This window comes from Notothenia rossii, assembly GCF_949606895.1.
Source record: "Notothenia rossii genome assembly, chromosome: 6".
In the NCBI taxonomy this organism is placed as follows: Eukaryota; Metazoa; Chordata; class Actinopteri; order Perciformes; family Nototheniidae; genus Notothenia; species Notothenia rossii.
The window spans coordinates 39,179,219-39,195,965 of record NC_136909.1 but is presented as its reverse complement, the minus strand read 5'-3'; the positions used below and the strand labels follow the sequence as shown (position 1 = coordinate 39,195,965).

Genomic DNA, 16,747 nt, shown 5'->3' with positions numbered 1-16,747 from the left:
CAGAGCAACAAGCAAACATATTTTTTACATCTATGCAAATATATATGTAATATTTGTAACTTGAATAAGTAATACATTCAGTTATTTAACATTAAGGAGTAGTTACATTTATTTTACATTGCATTTAGTTACATTGCATTTAGTTACATTTATAAGTTACATCTGGCCCTTTGAGGGCAACGATTATGCTGATGTGGCCCTCGGTGAAAATGAGTTTGACACCCCTGCCTTAAATGGTATGAAAGGAGGGAGGGTAAATTTCTCATGAGGAGACAGTTACAAATGCAAGCAGAACAAGACGACCAACCCCCGTATACAGATGTTGATGACAATGATGAGTTAGTTTAAATGATATGGATGTTCGGAGATGAGATTGATCAATGAATGTCCAGCCGATGTGATTCTTTAAATGATGAAATCATGTGAAGAAGTGAGCAAAATAAAATGCTAAAATGGAGTGAATCCATTTCAATTTACTTTACACTATTCCAAGATAGTTTATTTTTATTTTTCAATTTACTTTGCCAATCCAAGATATTTTATTTTATTCTTTATTACTTTATACTATTCTAATATGGTGGATCTCATGTTTTATAAATCATTGCTATTCTAAAATGGTTTGTTTCTTTTCACTTTGTAAAAAACAAGTGCTTTAACACTGAGCGTGGTATGGGAACGGTTTCTGTGAAAGGAGGGAGGAAGAAATGTTCTAATACCAAGCCATTGCTGCAATATTTGAAGAATGATATTGAATGTAAACAATAGAAGTTATGCACAAGGGAAAACTTTTATGTTTGAGCACAGTCAAAGTATTTTTTGTATTTTTATAAAGTTAAGGCTATTGAACCATTCCATTTTGATTGTATTTTTGTAACATGAGTTATGTACTATGCAAAATTCAGATGAAGAACTCATTGATTTCAGTATTAGATACACACCTTTTAGGTGTGTAACGAGGGACTGTTAGAAATTAAAATCAATGTTTTGATGGTATAATGTAGCTTAAACATACCGTCAGTTTAAACGCTGTTTTATACTGAAAAAAACAGAAATTCTCGTGCACAACCAGTTAAGCTTTTATTCTGAAAATCCTTCATCTCCGGTTAGCATTTAGCATGTGGCTAATATACGATTTCCTAAAGAGGTGAATTTAGTAGCGAAATGACATGGAGTGGTGCAAACCGAAACCTACTGATTTAACACTACAACTATAGATGTCGAGATACTACCATGCTGAATATTAAATGAAGGTACAGTTTATTTGAATACATTATTGTTTACAGACGTGGGTAGCATGTGACAACATCCGGAACTCCACCGGAAACCAAAATGCCGTGAAGTATTTCCAGTATTTTTAAAGTATGAATTACAGCGTTTAGAATGTGTTAAATGAAAAGTTATCAAAGAGAATATGAGGAGAAGAGGCATGTGGAAGTAAGCAATGAATGTAAAATGTCGGAATCCTCCGTATAACGTAATATCGGATCGGACTCAGAAGAACGAGGGGGGAGTCCCCTACGTCACTACAGCTCCCAGAGAGGAGGAGCGAACAGCCAGGAAGCGGGAAGTACGAAGACTTGGGTGTCTCTTCTTCACGGCCGCCATTGCGAGAGGGAGCTGCAGCTTTTCTCTCCTCACCAGAACAATATTCTGTTTGTAACACTACCGCGCCTTTTTAATTAAAGTATCCCATTTGAATCTTCTCAGAGACTCCATTTAGTCTCATTTTAAAGCTTCTCTCCTGGTCACGAGAATAACGAACATAGTTAACACAGCTCTCCTCCGGCGTCTCACAACCCACACAGCACTCTCCGTGACGCAGCTGCTCGGCGTTGGCGTCAGCTGGTCACGTGATGATACCCTTGGGTCTCTTCCAAAAGGGGGACACTCCAGAGGTGGTTCATTCGCTGCAGAAGCCTGCTGTTTTTAACCTATTGGTTTATAAACTGCAGAGCTCGCAGCATTCCTCTGTCCCAGATATGCCTCCTACACACGGTCATAATAACCCACGACCACTGTTATAACGCCTCGGGTGGACAGCATGCACACACCTCTCATCCCCTGGGCGTGTACGCGCCGCATGATGAGAGACGGAGTGAAATGCAGCGTGTGGAAACTCCCTCACAGCCCTTTTGCCTCACGGGCAGCGGTGGTGATGGCGTGGCTCGTCACCATGACGACCATTACGGCACATCACAGAGAAGCCTCTCCCCCCAGCAGTTCCATGGGATACAAAAAACACTCCTGTCATCCCAGGAACAGTGTCTTGCGCGGTTTTTACTCCGCTATTTTTCTAAATCTCGGAAAAGAACGGGGGAGTCGCCCCGTTGCTGTACAATCAATGTGTTGATTCGCACAGACAACAGGCCATGGCTATGGAAGCAGCCTACCTCAATCGCCAGGGAGGAGTACGATCTGCGCAGCTTCTGAACGCAGCCAGGCGGCTGCTGTTCTGGGCGCGCACACGCGTTGCTCTCATCAGAGCAATGTATATTCGAATTGCAATATGCAAATTGAACAGAGGGGCTCACAGAGCGCAGCAGCCGTGTTATGCTAGGAGTACGGAGACTCAGACCTGTGTCACGCGCACTGGCGCCTCAGTGGGATTTGGCTTTGGTTTTACGCGCACTAAGCAAAGCCCCATTTTAACCTTTAGACCAGGTTCCCCTTAAACTGTTGTCAGCCAAAGTAGTATTACTTTTGGCTCTATCAGCGAAAAGGGTGAGTGATTTGTCTGCTCTCTCTGTGGCTCCGTCATGCCTCCGGATCCAAGGAGATGGCAGTTCAGCTGTTTTACGCCCTAACCCGGTTTTTATGCCAAAGGTCATCACAAGCTCTTTTAGAGTCGAGAGTGATCACCCTGGCTGGCTTCTTTCCCCCTCCTCACAGGTCGGAGGAAGAAGCCGCGTCTCATCTCCTCTGTCCTGTGTGCGCGCTGTCCTGCTAGTGGCGTGCACTGCTGCCTTGCGCCATTCTCAGCGCCTGTTTGTGCACTATAGAGAGCGCTCGATCGGGCAGCCTCTGTCTGCACAACAGCTGTCACACTGCCTGTGTGAAGCTGTGTCACAGGCATGTCTCCTCATGGGGTGGATCCCCCGGAGAACATCAATGCGCACTCCACCAGAGGAATGTCCTCCTCCACGGCTTTGCACGGAGGAATGTCAGTGGAAGACATTTGCACTGCTGCATCTTGGTCTTCCCCCTGTTCATTTATTCAATTGTATTTGAGGGATGTCTCCCATTCCTCTCTGACACACCCTGTACGGAGTGTCTTGTCAGAGTGAGTGACGTCAGGGATCCAGCTGTGCGCTCTCCTGCCTGTCTGCACGCAGAGAGCTGCTGTTTCCCCTCTTTTTGTCGCTGGGCAAAGTATGACCTTCGTCTCTACTTTTTCACATCGGCAGGTATGTATTGTTCCCAGCCTTCGTCCCCTCATGGAAAATATTCATGTTATGCTATATTCAAGGGACGGCGATGCACCATTACGCATGGCGCAATAGGCATGGGTTATTATCTGAGCAGGTGTGTCTGTGCTTCTAGTACCGGGCGGACGCAGTGGGGTGCAGACTACATCATGCTTCGCTCTTAACCCAATAGCGATAGCCTTAGAGGGTGAAGCCATATACGAAATAGAACTGAAGTTACCTACTGTAACTCCAGCGTCTATGAGTATTGGCGAAGCCCTCTAAGTGCTGGGCCCCAATGGCTCCACGAATAGCTGAAGAAAAGTTATTTTGTATGGGAGCAGATTGTCGGGCCTCCTTCCTATTTATACCGGAAGGGAGCCCGAAGGTGGGGCCCACTCTGCAGGTGGGCGTGGACTACAAGTGTTTCAGTGCTGTGCGGGTGCGCATGGGATTACCCAATAGCGATAGCCTTAGAGCACTTCGCCAATACTCATAGAAGCTGGAGTTACAGTAGGTAACTTCAGATCTCCATGGTAACTGATGCTGAACGACAGTAGAGGAACAAACCCCCCAAAAAGGCTTTAGTTATCCAGATGACGAAATACCCCTACCCGAGGTAGAACAAAGCACAACCATGTTTTTTCATTACTTTAATATGTCTAGTTTATTAAACGGATGGTTGTATACAAATATTCTTCTGCAAGATTATTATTTTTGGTTAATGTTTGGAACTTTCCCATAACCGAAAATAGTGAAAATGTGGGCTCCTCTGAAGGGGGCCGTGTTGGCCTTATCCCGTGTATCTCTTTGTAATATTAACACTTAAACACACATAAATCATAGGCGGAAATGGAATAGGAAATAGAAAATGCTAAATGTATGTTTTTGCTTTTCTGTCATTTTGAAACTAAAGAGTGCAATCACCCAAACATGTCATTTAGTATATGTACCAGAGACTCTTATCTTTTCATAAAAATTTTTTTTTGGACTATTCACTTCACCCTCTGTTGTCACCAGCCTCTAACAGCTAACCAGTGCAGCCAAAATGGCCATCAGAATGGGGCCCTGTGTGTGTACTTGTGTGAAGGGAAGGACACAACGCATAGATTAAGAGATCAAAAAATATTATATTCCTACATATTATATATAATAATGTTTTCTATTATAATCATTATTATATATATGCTTTATATATCAAACTTTTCCATTACAAACACAGTTTGTTTGTATTTTACATAATCTTTGAATAACACTGATGATACTGTAGAGATACTACCATGAGCTAACAGGTTTCTTGGCATAATATTTTCACGTGATTTAAAGGTCTCCAATCATGCAAAAGGCACTTTTTAATGTCTTTTATACATAGATGTGTGTCCCCGCTGTGTCAGGGAACTCACAAAGTGTCAGAAAACAAAACCCTCTCTTTTCCTCCGTACCCAAATCTCTAAAAACGGGGAGTAAATAACAGTGTGTTATTTAGAAAAGAATAACAAATTAGAAGCATAAAAAGATTTTAAAAATACAGATTTCAGTATTCTAAGGCTCTGAGCCCCGTTTTTTTTCCTCGCGGACAGCAAAAAAAGTCCGACATTAAACGATTTTAAATAAAAACAATAATCGTGGCTTGATATTGAGTAAGAACATGTTTTTATGAACCACACAGCTTCCGGTCTTCGGCACACACACTACCAATAGAAATACATTACTTTTAAAATCGTTCTGTGTGACACAAAAAAAAAGGGGGAAATCGTGTTGGTGAACACGAATCCCTTTCATGCATAGAGGTCACTACAGTGGACAGCTATTCAAAAGGTGTTTTCTTGTATATGCATTGTTTTTTTTTTGCATAGTTGCACCATCAGCCACTACATAGGACCCTATTGCATCATCCCATACACTGCCACTCAGTGCCAAGTCAGTGTAAGTGCATGATACATGTCTCTAAACTAAGATGGATGACAGAAAAGACACATTGACCAAGTTACCCATCTATATCTTGCCAGTCCTTTTATGGAAAGCGTCCCCTGCAGGTATAACAAATGTGGTGATATCAAGTAACAACTAAGGAATCATATAATTCATAAATTATCAAAGTATTTATGTTTGGAGGAAATCATGATTAACCACCTGTCCACTACAGTGGACGTCATGCATCACTGGTTATATTTCAACTACAATTAATCCCGGTACTGCTGCTGCCGTACCCAGGGCCGTCCCTCACTACAGGCAGATCATGCAGACTGTGTGGGGCCTCACCTTGTGGGGGGGGCCACACCTTGCAGAGGGGGGCCTCATCTGAGGCGCACCTATGTGCTTATGTGGCGCAATTAGGGTGGCGCGGCACGGTTTCGCCGCTGCGAGGCTCCACTAGCACTCATCAAAAACTGTGCGTGGGGCCTCAAATTGGCCCCTGGCCCTGGTTATTCTTGAAAATACTTCATCTGCAATATCTTTTTGGGCCGTAAATCAATATACTTATGTTATTATAATGTAATTTTAAGTTTGCACATCTTTATTTATAATTTTTTCAAATTGTACATCTCTTCAGTTCAAACCCTGAACGCATACTGTCCATAAAAATCTCTTTGAAAAAACTCATGCCCCAAGAGCAATAATAACACTTGGTAAAAAGATCCTGACTGAGGCTTTCATAATTCATGCATGAAAGGGTTAAATGTTGTAACTATAACACGAAATGCCATGAGGCTGGATTGTTTGAACATGATATGGCGTTTCATCAAGACAGCATTTAGCTGAGTATCTCAGTAGAATTCTGAGCAGGCATAAGCTCCCCCTCCTCTTTTAAGGACCCAGAATCAGCTCTTCTTTAATGCTGCGTTCACACCGGACGCAATGCGAATATTCGCTTCGCTCTAATCACATCGCTCTAAACCAGGGGTGGGGAACCTCCGGCCCCCGGGCCGTATACGGCCCGCGAGACCATTTGCTACGGCCCTCGAGGTAATTTATAAACACACGCAAAAAAGAAAAAAATTAAAGAAATCTAGACCGCAAAAAAATTAAAAAAGGCGAGTGCCTGTTTTTCCTGGCCAAGGTCAGGGTCCTTGAACACAACACGAGCCTAACGTGTCATCACGTGGTATATGTCTCGTCTGACAGGGGAGCATGGCAGGGGAGCACCAGAACGTCACTTCGGCACTTCCAAAAATTGCAGTATACCATAAGGAGCCGTACACATGCCGCAGTTTCTGCGTGGCTTGTCTTTAGTTGTAAACCCAGTGGCGATCTGTTCATCTGTCATACAGTCAATAACTTTGTTGTTATTAGCATCTGGTTAGCTAGCTATGCTAACGAATTGCCCCCCCTAGTGGCTGAAATATGTTACAGCATTACTACGTCTAAAACTGTTCCAATACAAATATTTCGTATATCAATATTTTAATAGATGTAATATAATGATTGTTAAAATACAAATCTGAATAATATCATGTTTTGTTTGAAATAATTTCATTTTTGAGCAGTCGCATGTTGTGACGTGAGTGTGTGTGTGACGAATGAGGTTAAGGACACAAGTTCCCTCGCTTTTTTTTTTACATACAAGTGATTCAGCTATTGTATTACAATAAGATATGCAGCGATTTTTTAAACGTCCAATTTCTGGGACGTTTAAGGCGTCTACTTCTGCACTAAGTAAGACACTGGTTAATAATATTGTAGTGTGATCAAGTAACTAAGGGATATAGTAGTTATATAAGTATAAGATGTGCACAGTTATAAGTTTTACAGATGTAATGCACTGTTGTTGGGAGGAGAGACTGCCCCTTCCATATGAGTGTGTGTGTACGGCGGGCATGAGGCGTGCATGACAAGACGAGTTGTGTTCGTATGTGGAAAAGTCATACTCAGTGTTGTGAACGCTGGCTTTATTGCTACTGTATCCGTAGCACCCCACGCAATAGTTGGGACTGTGTACTTACGTCAGTAAAAAAAGGTTTCCCCCCCCCCCCCCAAGGGCAAATGTCAAACTCCGCCTATGGCTACGACTATAACAAAATTAACATTTTATTTGTAATACACGTTTCAAAATGATGCCGAAGTAACAACATACTGATACCGGTTAGTAAAAACCATGAATTAAAGCTTTGACGAGTCTGCAGACAAGTCTGCTCCGGAGCAGGTTTGGTTCCAGGATAAGAGGTCAACTCAGTGAAAGCAGAAAGACGGCTGGCAAAAATCAACTGACTGTGAACGTGAAAATTAATAGAATATCACCTCCCATCTTCAGAGCAATCTGACTAATATAACATTAGCATTAAGAAAGCTTACTTAAATATCTGTCACAACAAAAGTAACTGGATCAAAGTAACATTACGTAGAGTCCGCGGCACTGTGAGTGCAGACTTCAGGTCAGAGGGCCTAGGTATAAAAGTTACGGCTCGCCACTGGTCAAATGCAATTAAAGTAAGATCCACTCGTGTCTTAGACGGGGCAATGATATCATAAACCTGTTAATGTATACGCATTCAAACACTTTTTCTTTTACCAGCTGTGTTCACCTTGCAGGTGCAACTATGTGGCTTTTATCCTGGATAAAGTGTTTAAGCCATGGATATTTAAAGTTTAACTTCTTCATATTTGTCAAATTTGTGAATTTAAATGAACCATAACAATGCATACAGTAACCTAACTAGCAAACTAACTATCTAACGTACAAGGATAACCTTATTTTACCAACCTCACACAGAAGCCTTTTGGTATACAGTAGCATCCCACTTAATGTTTTACACTTCTCTATTACCTTTTAACTTGGATGCTACTTATAGCATCGTTAGCACAGACGTAGCTACCGATTGCTCAAATGCTAACCCAACTCTAAACATTCATTAACGTTAGCTTAATAAAAAGCAGGGTTGACTTACCGAAGAAACTGCATTCATGGACGGTCTGTTCTAACTGCAGATAAATCCTATATTTGCATGACGAATAGTCCATCAGGAACCAACACAACAAACACGGCCGAGTTCAAGTAATGTTCTCCGGATTGTTACAGCCCGGCTCCTGGGCTGCAACAAAAAGCAGGGAGGCGAGACGAAGGGTAAGAAAATAACAATTGTTTATTCTCAAAAAACATTACATTACATTGCGATGCATTTAGCTGACGCTTTTAACCAAAGCGACTTACAATAAGTACATTCGACCAGGAAGATACAACATTGAAGAAAACAGAATCATATAAGTACATCAGGTTTCATAGAGCCAAACATTTCAAGTGCTACTCAACTGGCTTTAGATAAGCCAGTCCTTTATTAGTATATAAGTGCTTTGTTAGTAATTCTATCGCTCGAAGTGGAGTCGAAAGAGATGAGTTTTCAGTCTGTGCCGGAAGATGTGCAAGCTATCTGCTGTCCTGATTTCAACGGGGAGCTCATTCCACCATTTTGGAGCCAGGATAGCAAACCCACGTGTTTTTGATGATGGGAACTTGGGTCCCCCTCGCAGTGCGGGTGCAGCGAGCTGTTTGGCCGATGCAGAGCGGAGTGCACGTGCTGGGGTGTATGGTTTAACCAAGTCCTGGATGTAGGAAGGACCAGATCCATTCGCAGCATGGTACGCAAGTACCAGTGTCTTGAAGTGGATTCTAGCAGTTACCGGAAGCCAGTGAAGGGAGCGGAGGAGCAAAGTGGTGTGGGAGAATTTTGGAAGGTTGAAGACCAGACGAGCAGCTGCATTCTGGATGAGCTGCAGAGGTCGGATGGCACATGCAGGTAGACCAGCCAGGAGGGAGTTGCAGTAGTCTAGGCGTGAGATGACGAGAGCCTGGATCAGAACCTGCGCTGTTTTCTGGGTCAGCTGGGGACGTATCCTCCTGATGTTGTAAAGCGTGTATCTGCAGCAGCGGATTGTAGCAGCAATGTTTGCAGTGAAGGACAGTTTGTGATCTAGGGTCACACCCAGATTCCTTGCCGTCTGAGTCGGGGAAACAACAGAGGTGCCGATGTTGATTGTTAGGTCAAGAGTGGGACAATCTTTTCCCGGAAGGAAAAGCAGTTCAGTCTTGTCAAGGTTGAGCTTGAGGTGATGAGCAGACATCCACTGAGAGATGTCTGCTAGGCAAGCAGAGATGCGTGCGACGACTTGGTTCTCTGAGCATGGAAAGGACATAATTAGTTGGGTGTCGTCAGCGTAGCAGTGGTATGAAAAACCATGCGGGCTAATGACAGATCCGAGCGAGTTTGTGTTCAAGGAGAAGAGGAGAGGACCAAGAACAGAGCCCTGAGGGACCCCTGTAGTTATTTGACAAGGGTCGGACTCTGACCCTCTCCAAGTTACCCTGTAGGTGCGGTTTTTGAGGTATGAGGTGAGGAGGAAAAGTGCAGAGCCTGAAACTCCAAGTTCTTGGAGAGTGCGAAGGAGGATCTGATGATTCACCGTGTCGAATGCAGCAGACAGGTCCAGAAGGATGATGACAGAGGAGAGGGATGCTGCTTTAGCAGTGTGCAGTTCCTCAGAGACAGCAAGGAGAACAGTTTATGTTGAGTGACCTGCCTTGAAACCAGACTGGTGCAGATCCAGAAGGTTGTTCTGATGGAGATAACAGGAGAGTTGTTTAAAGACAGCGCGTTCAAGTGTTTTAGACAGGAACGGGAGGAGAGAGACAGGCCTGTAGTTTATAACATCAGGCGGGTTGAGAGTGGGTTTCTTTAGGAGAGGGTTTACTCTTGCCTCCTCGAGACTGTTTAGAAAGTGACCAGAAGTTAGAGAAGTATTGATGAAATGGGTGAGAAACGGTAGAATATCAGGAGCGATAGTCTGAAGGAGGTTTGAGGGGATAGGGTCCAGAGGACAGGTGGTAGGGCGGGCAGAGGTAATGAGGGTAAAAACCTCACTTGGAGAGAGAGGTGAGAAGGAGGTCAGTGTGTGGGTGAAGGGAGGGTCTGGTGACCCAGCGGTGAGTAAAGGTGAGTCAGAAAAAGAAGAGCGAATATCATCAACCTTTTTTTCAAAGTAGTTAACAAAGTCGCTTGACAGAAGGGAGGAGGGGGAAGGGGCTTTGGGGGGGTCCAAGAGGGTGGAAAAGATGGAAAATAGTTTTTTGGGATTGGAATAGGAAGATTGGATCTTATCTTGAAAGAAAGTGTTTTTTGCCTGAGAGATGGAAGCAGAGAAAGAGGAGAGGAGAGCCTGATAGGTTAGGAGGTCGTCATGGTGTTTGGATTTCCACCGTTTCCGCTCTGCTGCCCGAAGGATGGTTCTATTAGCACGCAGTGCGTCATTTAGCCAGGGAGCAGGAGGGGACTGACGAGCCTGCCGAGATGTGAGAGGACAGAGAGAGTCCAGAGAGGATGAGAGAGTAGAGAGGAGAGTTTCTACAGCAGAGTTTGGAGGCAGGAGTTGGAACGAGTCAGAGGAAGGGAGGGCTGAGAGCACCGATGAGGCTAAGGTAGAGGGGGAGAGGGAACGGAGGTTACGGCAGACAGGTGCAGAATCAGAAGAGATTAGTTTGTTATGTTTGGAAAGGGGTAGAGAGAATGAAATGAAGAAGTGATCGGATGTGTGAAGTGGGTTTACAGAGAGGTTAGAAGTAGTGCAGTTCCTTGAGAATATGAGATCAAGGGCATTGCCAGCGTTATGAGTTGGTGGGAATGGAGACAGTGAGAAAGCAAAGGTGGTTAACAGAGAAAAACAATGTAATGAACAGAACCTGCCACAGGTCCCCGAGGCTGGCACAGAGAAAGTGCCCAGAGGAGTATATCCTTTGCAGCGTAGCTCACCCGGCAGGTGCGCCTCATCAGACAGATTGCAGCTGGGACCTGCAATCACACATAAAACACACACACAACCAGTCGGCACCCCACGTGGTGTGGAGGGGTCGTCACACTCCCCCCCATAAGAAAAGAGTTCCCCTAAGAACACCGTTAATTAACCAAATAGCTAGGAGCTCTTCTCCGATATTCCAGCGCGGACAGAAAACCACTCTGTCCAGTCCCTTGACCCAGCCCCTGGAAGAACCCGGAATGTCCCTCCAGAAACCACAACCTAGCCCGCGGCAACAAACCCAAGACCTGACCCCCAGGTCGCTGGCTCACCCGTCCGACATGCGTGACATGATCCAACATGCCGAGACACATCTCTCCTCAACCCAGGCCAAATGAAATACTGCAACAGGTAACCACATGTTTTATGGACACCCAGATGTCCCGACTGCCCATGCGCTTTTCTTTGGACCTCCTCACGAAACCTGACAGGAACCACAATCTGATACACTGGCCCACCAATGAAGCCTTTCCCACGTGACCACCACTTTCTGACCAGCAATCCCCCTTGCAGCTGACAACCCCTAGTGACACCATTTCCATCCTCAGTGGAGAGAACCGCCTCAAAAAACGGACTGAGGGACAGTGTTAATTTCGTCAACGAAAACTATGACGAAACATCAACGACCTTTTTTACATGACTAAGACGAGACAATGAAGAGCTAAAAATAGATTCTTGATAACGAAAACTTTGACGAAATGTATATTTAGTTTTCGTTGACGAGACGGGACTAAGGTGTTAATGGTGGACTAACGGACATTCAAAATGCAGGGTATTTTCCCCCAATTGTCCGTCTTGTCTGTCAAAATGCATCTTACGTTTCTGACTTGCAATATCATTATTTCCGCTCTCTTCACTCCAGAAGAGCGATCTCCCTGTGTCTCTCTGTGTGCAGGGGGCGGGGCCTAACAGACACGCTGCAGCGGCACACAGAGATCTGCCGGGGACGGAGCGTTCAGAAGGGAATGGGACACATGCTGGACACATGCTGGAGTCCTTCAAGTTGAATGACTTTGTATACTGCAGGGTAGCTTGTGAATTTACTCCAGGTGAAACTAAAGTCTGATTTAACACTTGATTAGATTTCACATCATGCATCCACATCTGTAAAGTAACTAAAGGTATTAAATACATGATGTGGAGTAGAAACACAGTAGCAACACATTTAAATACTCCAGTAAAGTACAAGTACCTCAACATTGTACTCAAGTACAGTACAATACTTTATCATAATTATATATATTTCATTTATTTCAAATTTAAATAAAGCAATTAATTCGGTTAACAATTTGTTAGTTTTTCCCTTTAAAAAATAACAAAAAGTAAATACAAGAATACGTTAAAGTACCGGATCAATAAGCTGTATCGATAAGACTAGTAGTACCGTAGAAAACCATAACGATACCCATCCCTAGATATTACCCAAGTAAAGTGTTAAGAGAGTGAAATGTTGCTTTACGAATTTCAACACTTGATACTGTCACCTTGATTCCAATTTCAGATAGGCCTACATGTATTTGCTTAACTGAATTGGTTTGAAGAGAGAAAACATTTTGACTAAAAGTTGACTAAAATGTAATTTTTCGTCGACTAAAAGTAGACTAAAACGCTTTGAGTTTTCGTCGACTAAAACTACGAAGGATAGGAATGACTAAAATGTCACTAAAACTAATAACCATTTTCGTCTAAAGACTAAGACTAAATCAGAAACAGCTGCCAAAATTAATACTGCTGAGGGAGACATCAGCTTTCTGCTCTATCACCAACTCACTGCGGGATACCGACAACAACAAGTCAGGAATAACCACAGAATCTCTCGCACTGACCTCTTCACCCTGCTCAGATTCCTCCTGTGCATGGCTCACAGCCCGTGTCACAGAACAAGCCACAAACACTGCAGGAGAGCACTTGGCATTCTCCTCTGCCTTAACAATCACAATAGGTGAAGATGACTGCATGGTAGGCGGTGGACCCTCCGCCCACACAAGGCTGCCAGCCAGGCAGTTACCCAGGATAACATCCACACCACCAATTGGCATTACAGGACGGATCCCCATGGTGACCTCACCCTGCACCAGACCTGAGTTAAGCACAACAGAATGCAGAGGAACAGGCACAATATTCATTCCCATACCTCGCATCCGGACAAAATTCCCAATTCCAGATTTGTCCGAAAACGGTAACACAGAGCTCAGAATGTATGAGTCATACGATGCAGTGTCTCTCAAAATCTTTACCGGCATGCTGATATCACTTCCCACCAATGACACGTATCCGGTTGACACAAATGCAGAAAACAGTGGGTCATTCCACCCGCATGGCTCATTAATCTGCTGACAGGGAGAGATGACAGGTAACGGCACCACAGACACAGCACAAGCAGCAGAGTTAAACTGGCCTACACAGTTCCCCCTTTTAGCCTTAGCTTTTGGACTGTCAGCCTTCCAATGCCCTCTCTCCCTGCAGAAATGACAGATTTCTGAATCACCCTGTGGCTGACCTCGCATCTCACGCTCACCCCAGTGCGGATTAGCTTTCTCTTCCCATCTACCTCCTGCACGATACATACCCCCTTCATCCTGGACCCTGAAGTCGCGACCGCCCCTGTGCGTTAGCACATAATCATCTGCCAGAGCAGCAGCCTCCGCAGCAGTTTTCCCCTTACGCTCGCTGATGTAGACCGCAATGTGGCTGGGCACAGAATTTTTTAATTGGTCCAACACCATCAACTCACATAATGCGACATACGTGTCCACTTTCAAAGAGTTACACCACCTACCGAAAAAGGTAACCAGATCCCTGGCAAACTCAACATGTGTCTACGTGCTAGACATCTCCCAGGACCGAAACCTCTGTCGATATGCCTCAGGGACTAACTCGTATGCCTTCAACACAGCAGTCTTAACAGTCAGATAAACCTTGCTCTCTGCCACCGTCAGAGCAGAGTAGGCTTCCTGGGCTTTACCCGTTAACACACACTGTAACAATAATGTCCCCTCAGCGTCAGACCACTCTCTGGTCTCAGCTACACGGTCGAATCTGGGTCTCGTTAACTAAACTGAGGCACTACCCGCAAATTACTGCCAACGTCAAATGGAGTAGCTCTACCAGGGAAATTAGAGGCCTGACCTGCACCACCAGCAGGAAAACCCAACCTCCGCTCCTCTAGCTCAAGCCTTTTAATTTCTACTTTCCCCCTTATTTTTTCCTTGCCAGCTTCTCCATTTCTGTTTGCAACAACAGCAACTCCTTTCTCTGTTCAAAAGTCAGGCCTGTATCACTGCAGCCAGACGTACTGCCACTGTCTCTGCTAGGATCAACAGTATGTTTTCCCCCTTTGAAAACACCTAACTCAAACAAATTTGCTCTAACAATCCCTCTTATGTTTTCCTTCATCCTCTTATCCCCAACATCCAAGCGGAAATGTTCAGCAACACAGATCAGCTGCTCACGTGAGAAGCCCTCCAGGAGCTCCTCTGTAGGCGCTCTCACAAACTCCTCCACACTCTCTATCATACAACACTGAGTGCACGCTCACGCTGCTACACAGCCTACATGCTACCGTGGCCCGTCCCTCTAACTGCCTACAGAAACTAGCTAAACTCCCCGCTAGTCTTCAGGTGCTAGTTATGGCGGGTACTTATGCACTTAATACCGTAAGCTCGGCGAAGCAACCAGCAAACCGGCAACACCACCTGCAGCCTCGGCGTGCTCCCGAGCTAATAGCTCTAACCACTTTCACGCCGCACTAACAGCCCCCCCTATGACCTCCAAGGAAGACTGTAGACCTAACAGGGACAGATACCACGGTAACTAACGATCTGTGCTCGTACTCGCTGCCATTCAATCTCCGTGCACTAGAACTGCAAAACACTCACCCCCGTAACGCTACACCCAAACAACCAGCCGCACCCAGCGACAACAGCAGCTGCGCGAAATCCGTCCCCACAACGGACATCCAGTTGCACACGCTTCCCAGGTCAAAAGCAACGAGCCCCCATCTGTTACAACCCGGCTCCTGGGCTGCAACAAAAAGCAGGGAGGCAAGACGAAGGGTAAGAAAATAACAATTGTTTATTCTCAAAAAACACACAGGTCCCCGAGGCTGGCACAGAGAAAGTGCCCAGAGGAGTGAGTGTGACGTATCCGGCTTGCTCCTCCTATATCCTTTGCAGCGTAGCTCACTCGGCAGGTGCGCCTCATCAGACAGATTGCAGCTGGGACCTGCAATCACACACAAAACACACACATAACCAGACGGCACCCCACGTGGTGTGGAGGGGTCGTCACAGGATGAGCTGAGCCCCTGTAGCATCACGGAGCAAACGGAGCTAACGGAGCTAACGGAGCTAGCAGCGAGATAGAGGAGCTAGGAGCAGTGGCGGCGCCAGGGATTTTTTCTAGGGTGTGCTGTGGGGTAGCTTGACGTTTCATAGAGGGTGCTCAAACATTAAGGGTTTCCCATTAATGCACCAGCGCTACAGTTGAATTTTCTACTGCAACACTGCCCACACGCACACACAGTGTACCCGCGACTGTTACAATGAAGGCTCGATAATCAGCTCACAGCATATAGGTGTAAGCAGGGGTAAAGTGCTATTTTTACAAGTGGGGAGAGGACCTCACATCCTCTAGGAGGGTCCTCACCTCCTCTAGTGGGGTCCGGGGGCATGCTCCCCCGGGAAGATCTTTTTTTTAAATATTGAAGTTAAAAGCATCAATCTGGTGCACTTTGAGAGCAAAATGAAGAGATCTATGGATACATCTCTCAACATACATAATGAAACAGAACTGTAAACAGATTTACTATTTCTTTATAGATATTTTACAAATCACTCCCCTTTTAAAACAAACCGTTTGAGACCCACTGAGATAACTAGACTAAAGTTAACTGTCTAAACACTGAGAGTCCTTTACTTCACCTGAGCTGAGGTTATCTGAGACTCTCAGTCTGACAGGAGAGAGTTCTCCCTCCACCTTGTTGTTGAAAAAGCTCCTTATATCCGTTAGCTTGGCTAGCTAGCACCAGATGCTAACCACAATGATCTCCGGTAGATACCCACCGGTGCTTGCGCACGCACACAAAATGGCTCGTGCCACACACACAGAGCAGAGCTTGAATGAAACACAGAGACCCAGAAGTAAGCTACTTGTACTCACAAGGCCTATTATGTGCAGGTGGTACACAAGGTGGTTTTGATTGAGTGTACACACGTGGATGTTTAAGGACTGAAAAACGATCCATTTGTCACTTTGCTGTTAGCAAATCATTTGGCGCTCCAGCTAACAGGAAGTCACTCAAGTGTCACAAAGTAATTTAGCCTATGGGTAGGTCAAAAATCTAATGGGTGCTGGCCATTGGCCTAATCATATCACCTGTGTTGGCTTTATGTTTTTGGTCAAACATTTGTTTTTTTCACATTTGCATTGATGTAATCAATAATTTTTCTAATTTAATAAAAATAATAATAATAATTTTCGAAAAAAAAAATATATATATATTTCTTGGGGGTGCTTAGGGTGTGCTTTGGCTATCCTGGGGGGTGCTTCAGCACCCCCTA

The 16,747-nt window shown here is 44.8% G+C and overlaps 1 protein-coding gene across 4 annotated transcripts; it reads right to left on the bottom strand.

The window, feature by feature from the left end:
* Positions 1–8,467: 8,467 nt before the first annotated feature.
* On the bottom strand, positions 8,468–16,463 carry LOC307042551 (uncharacterized protein). Of its 4 annotated transcripts, none has more exons than XR_013809155.1 (3): positions 16,109–16,247; positions 11,074–15,410; positions 8,468–9,953 (listed from the first exon to the last, which is right to left on the bottom strand). XR_013809155.1 is itself a non-coding variant. In XM_079686503.1 (2 exons), exon 2 carries the CDS (start codon positions 13,910–13,912, stop codon positions 12,890–12,892), a length of 1,023 nt encoding a protein of 340 aa, XP_079542629.1. In that variant the 5' UTR covers positions 13,913–15,410; positions 16,347–16,463; the 3' UTR covers positions 8,468–12,889. The 4 variants fall into 4 exon arrangements, 2 of the variants coding, with proteins under 2 accessions (XP_079542629.1, XP_079542628.1); XR_013809156.1 differs by having other exon boundaries at positions 11,144–15,410; XM_079686503.1 differs by lacking the exon at positions 16,109–16,247 and adding an exon at positions 16,347–16,463 and having other exon boundaries at positions 8,468–15,410.
* Positions 16,464–16,747: the final 284 nt, after the last annotated feature.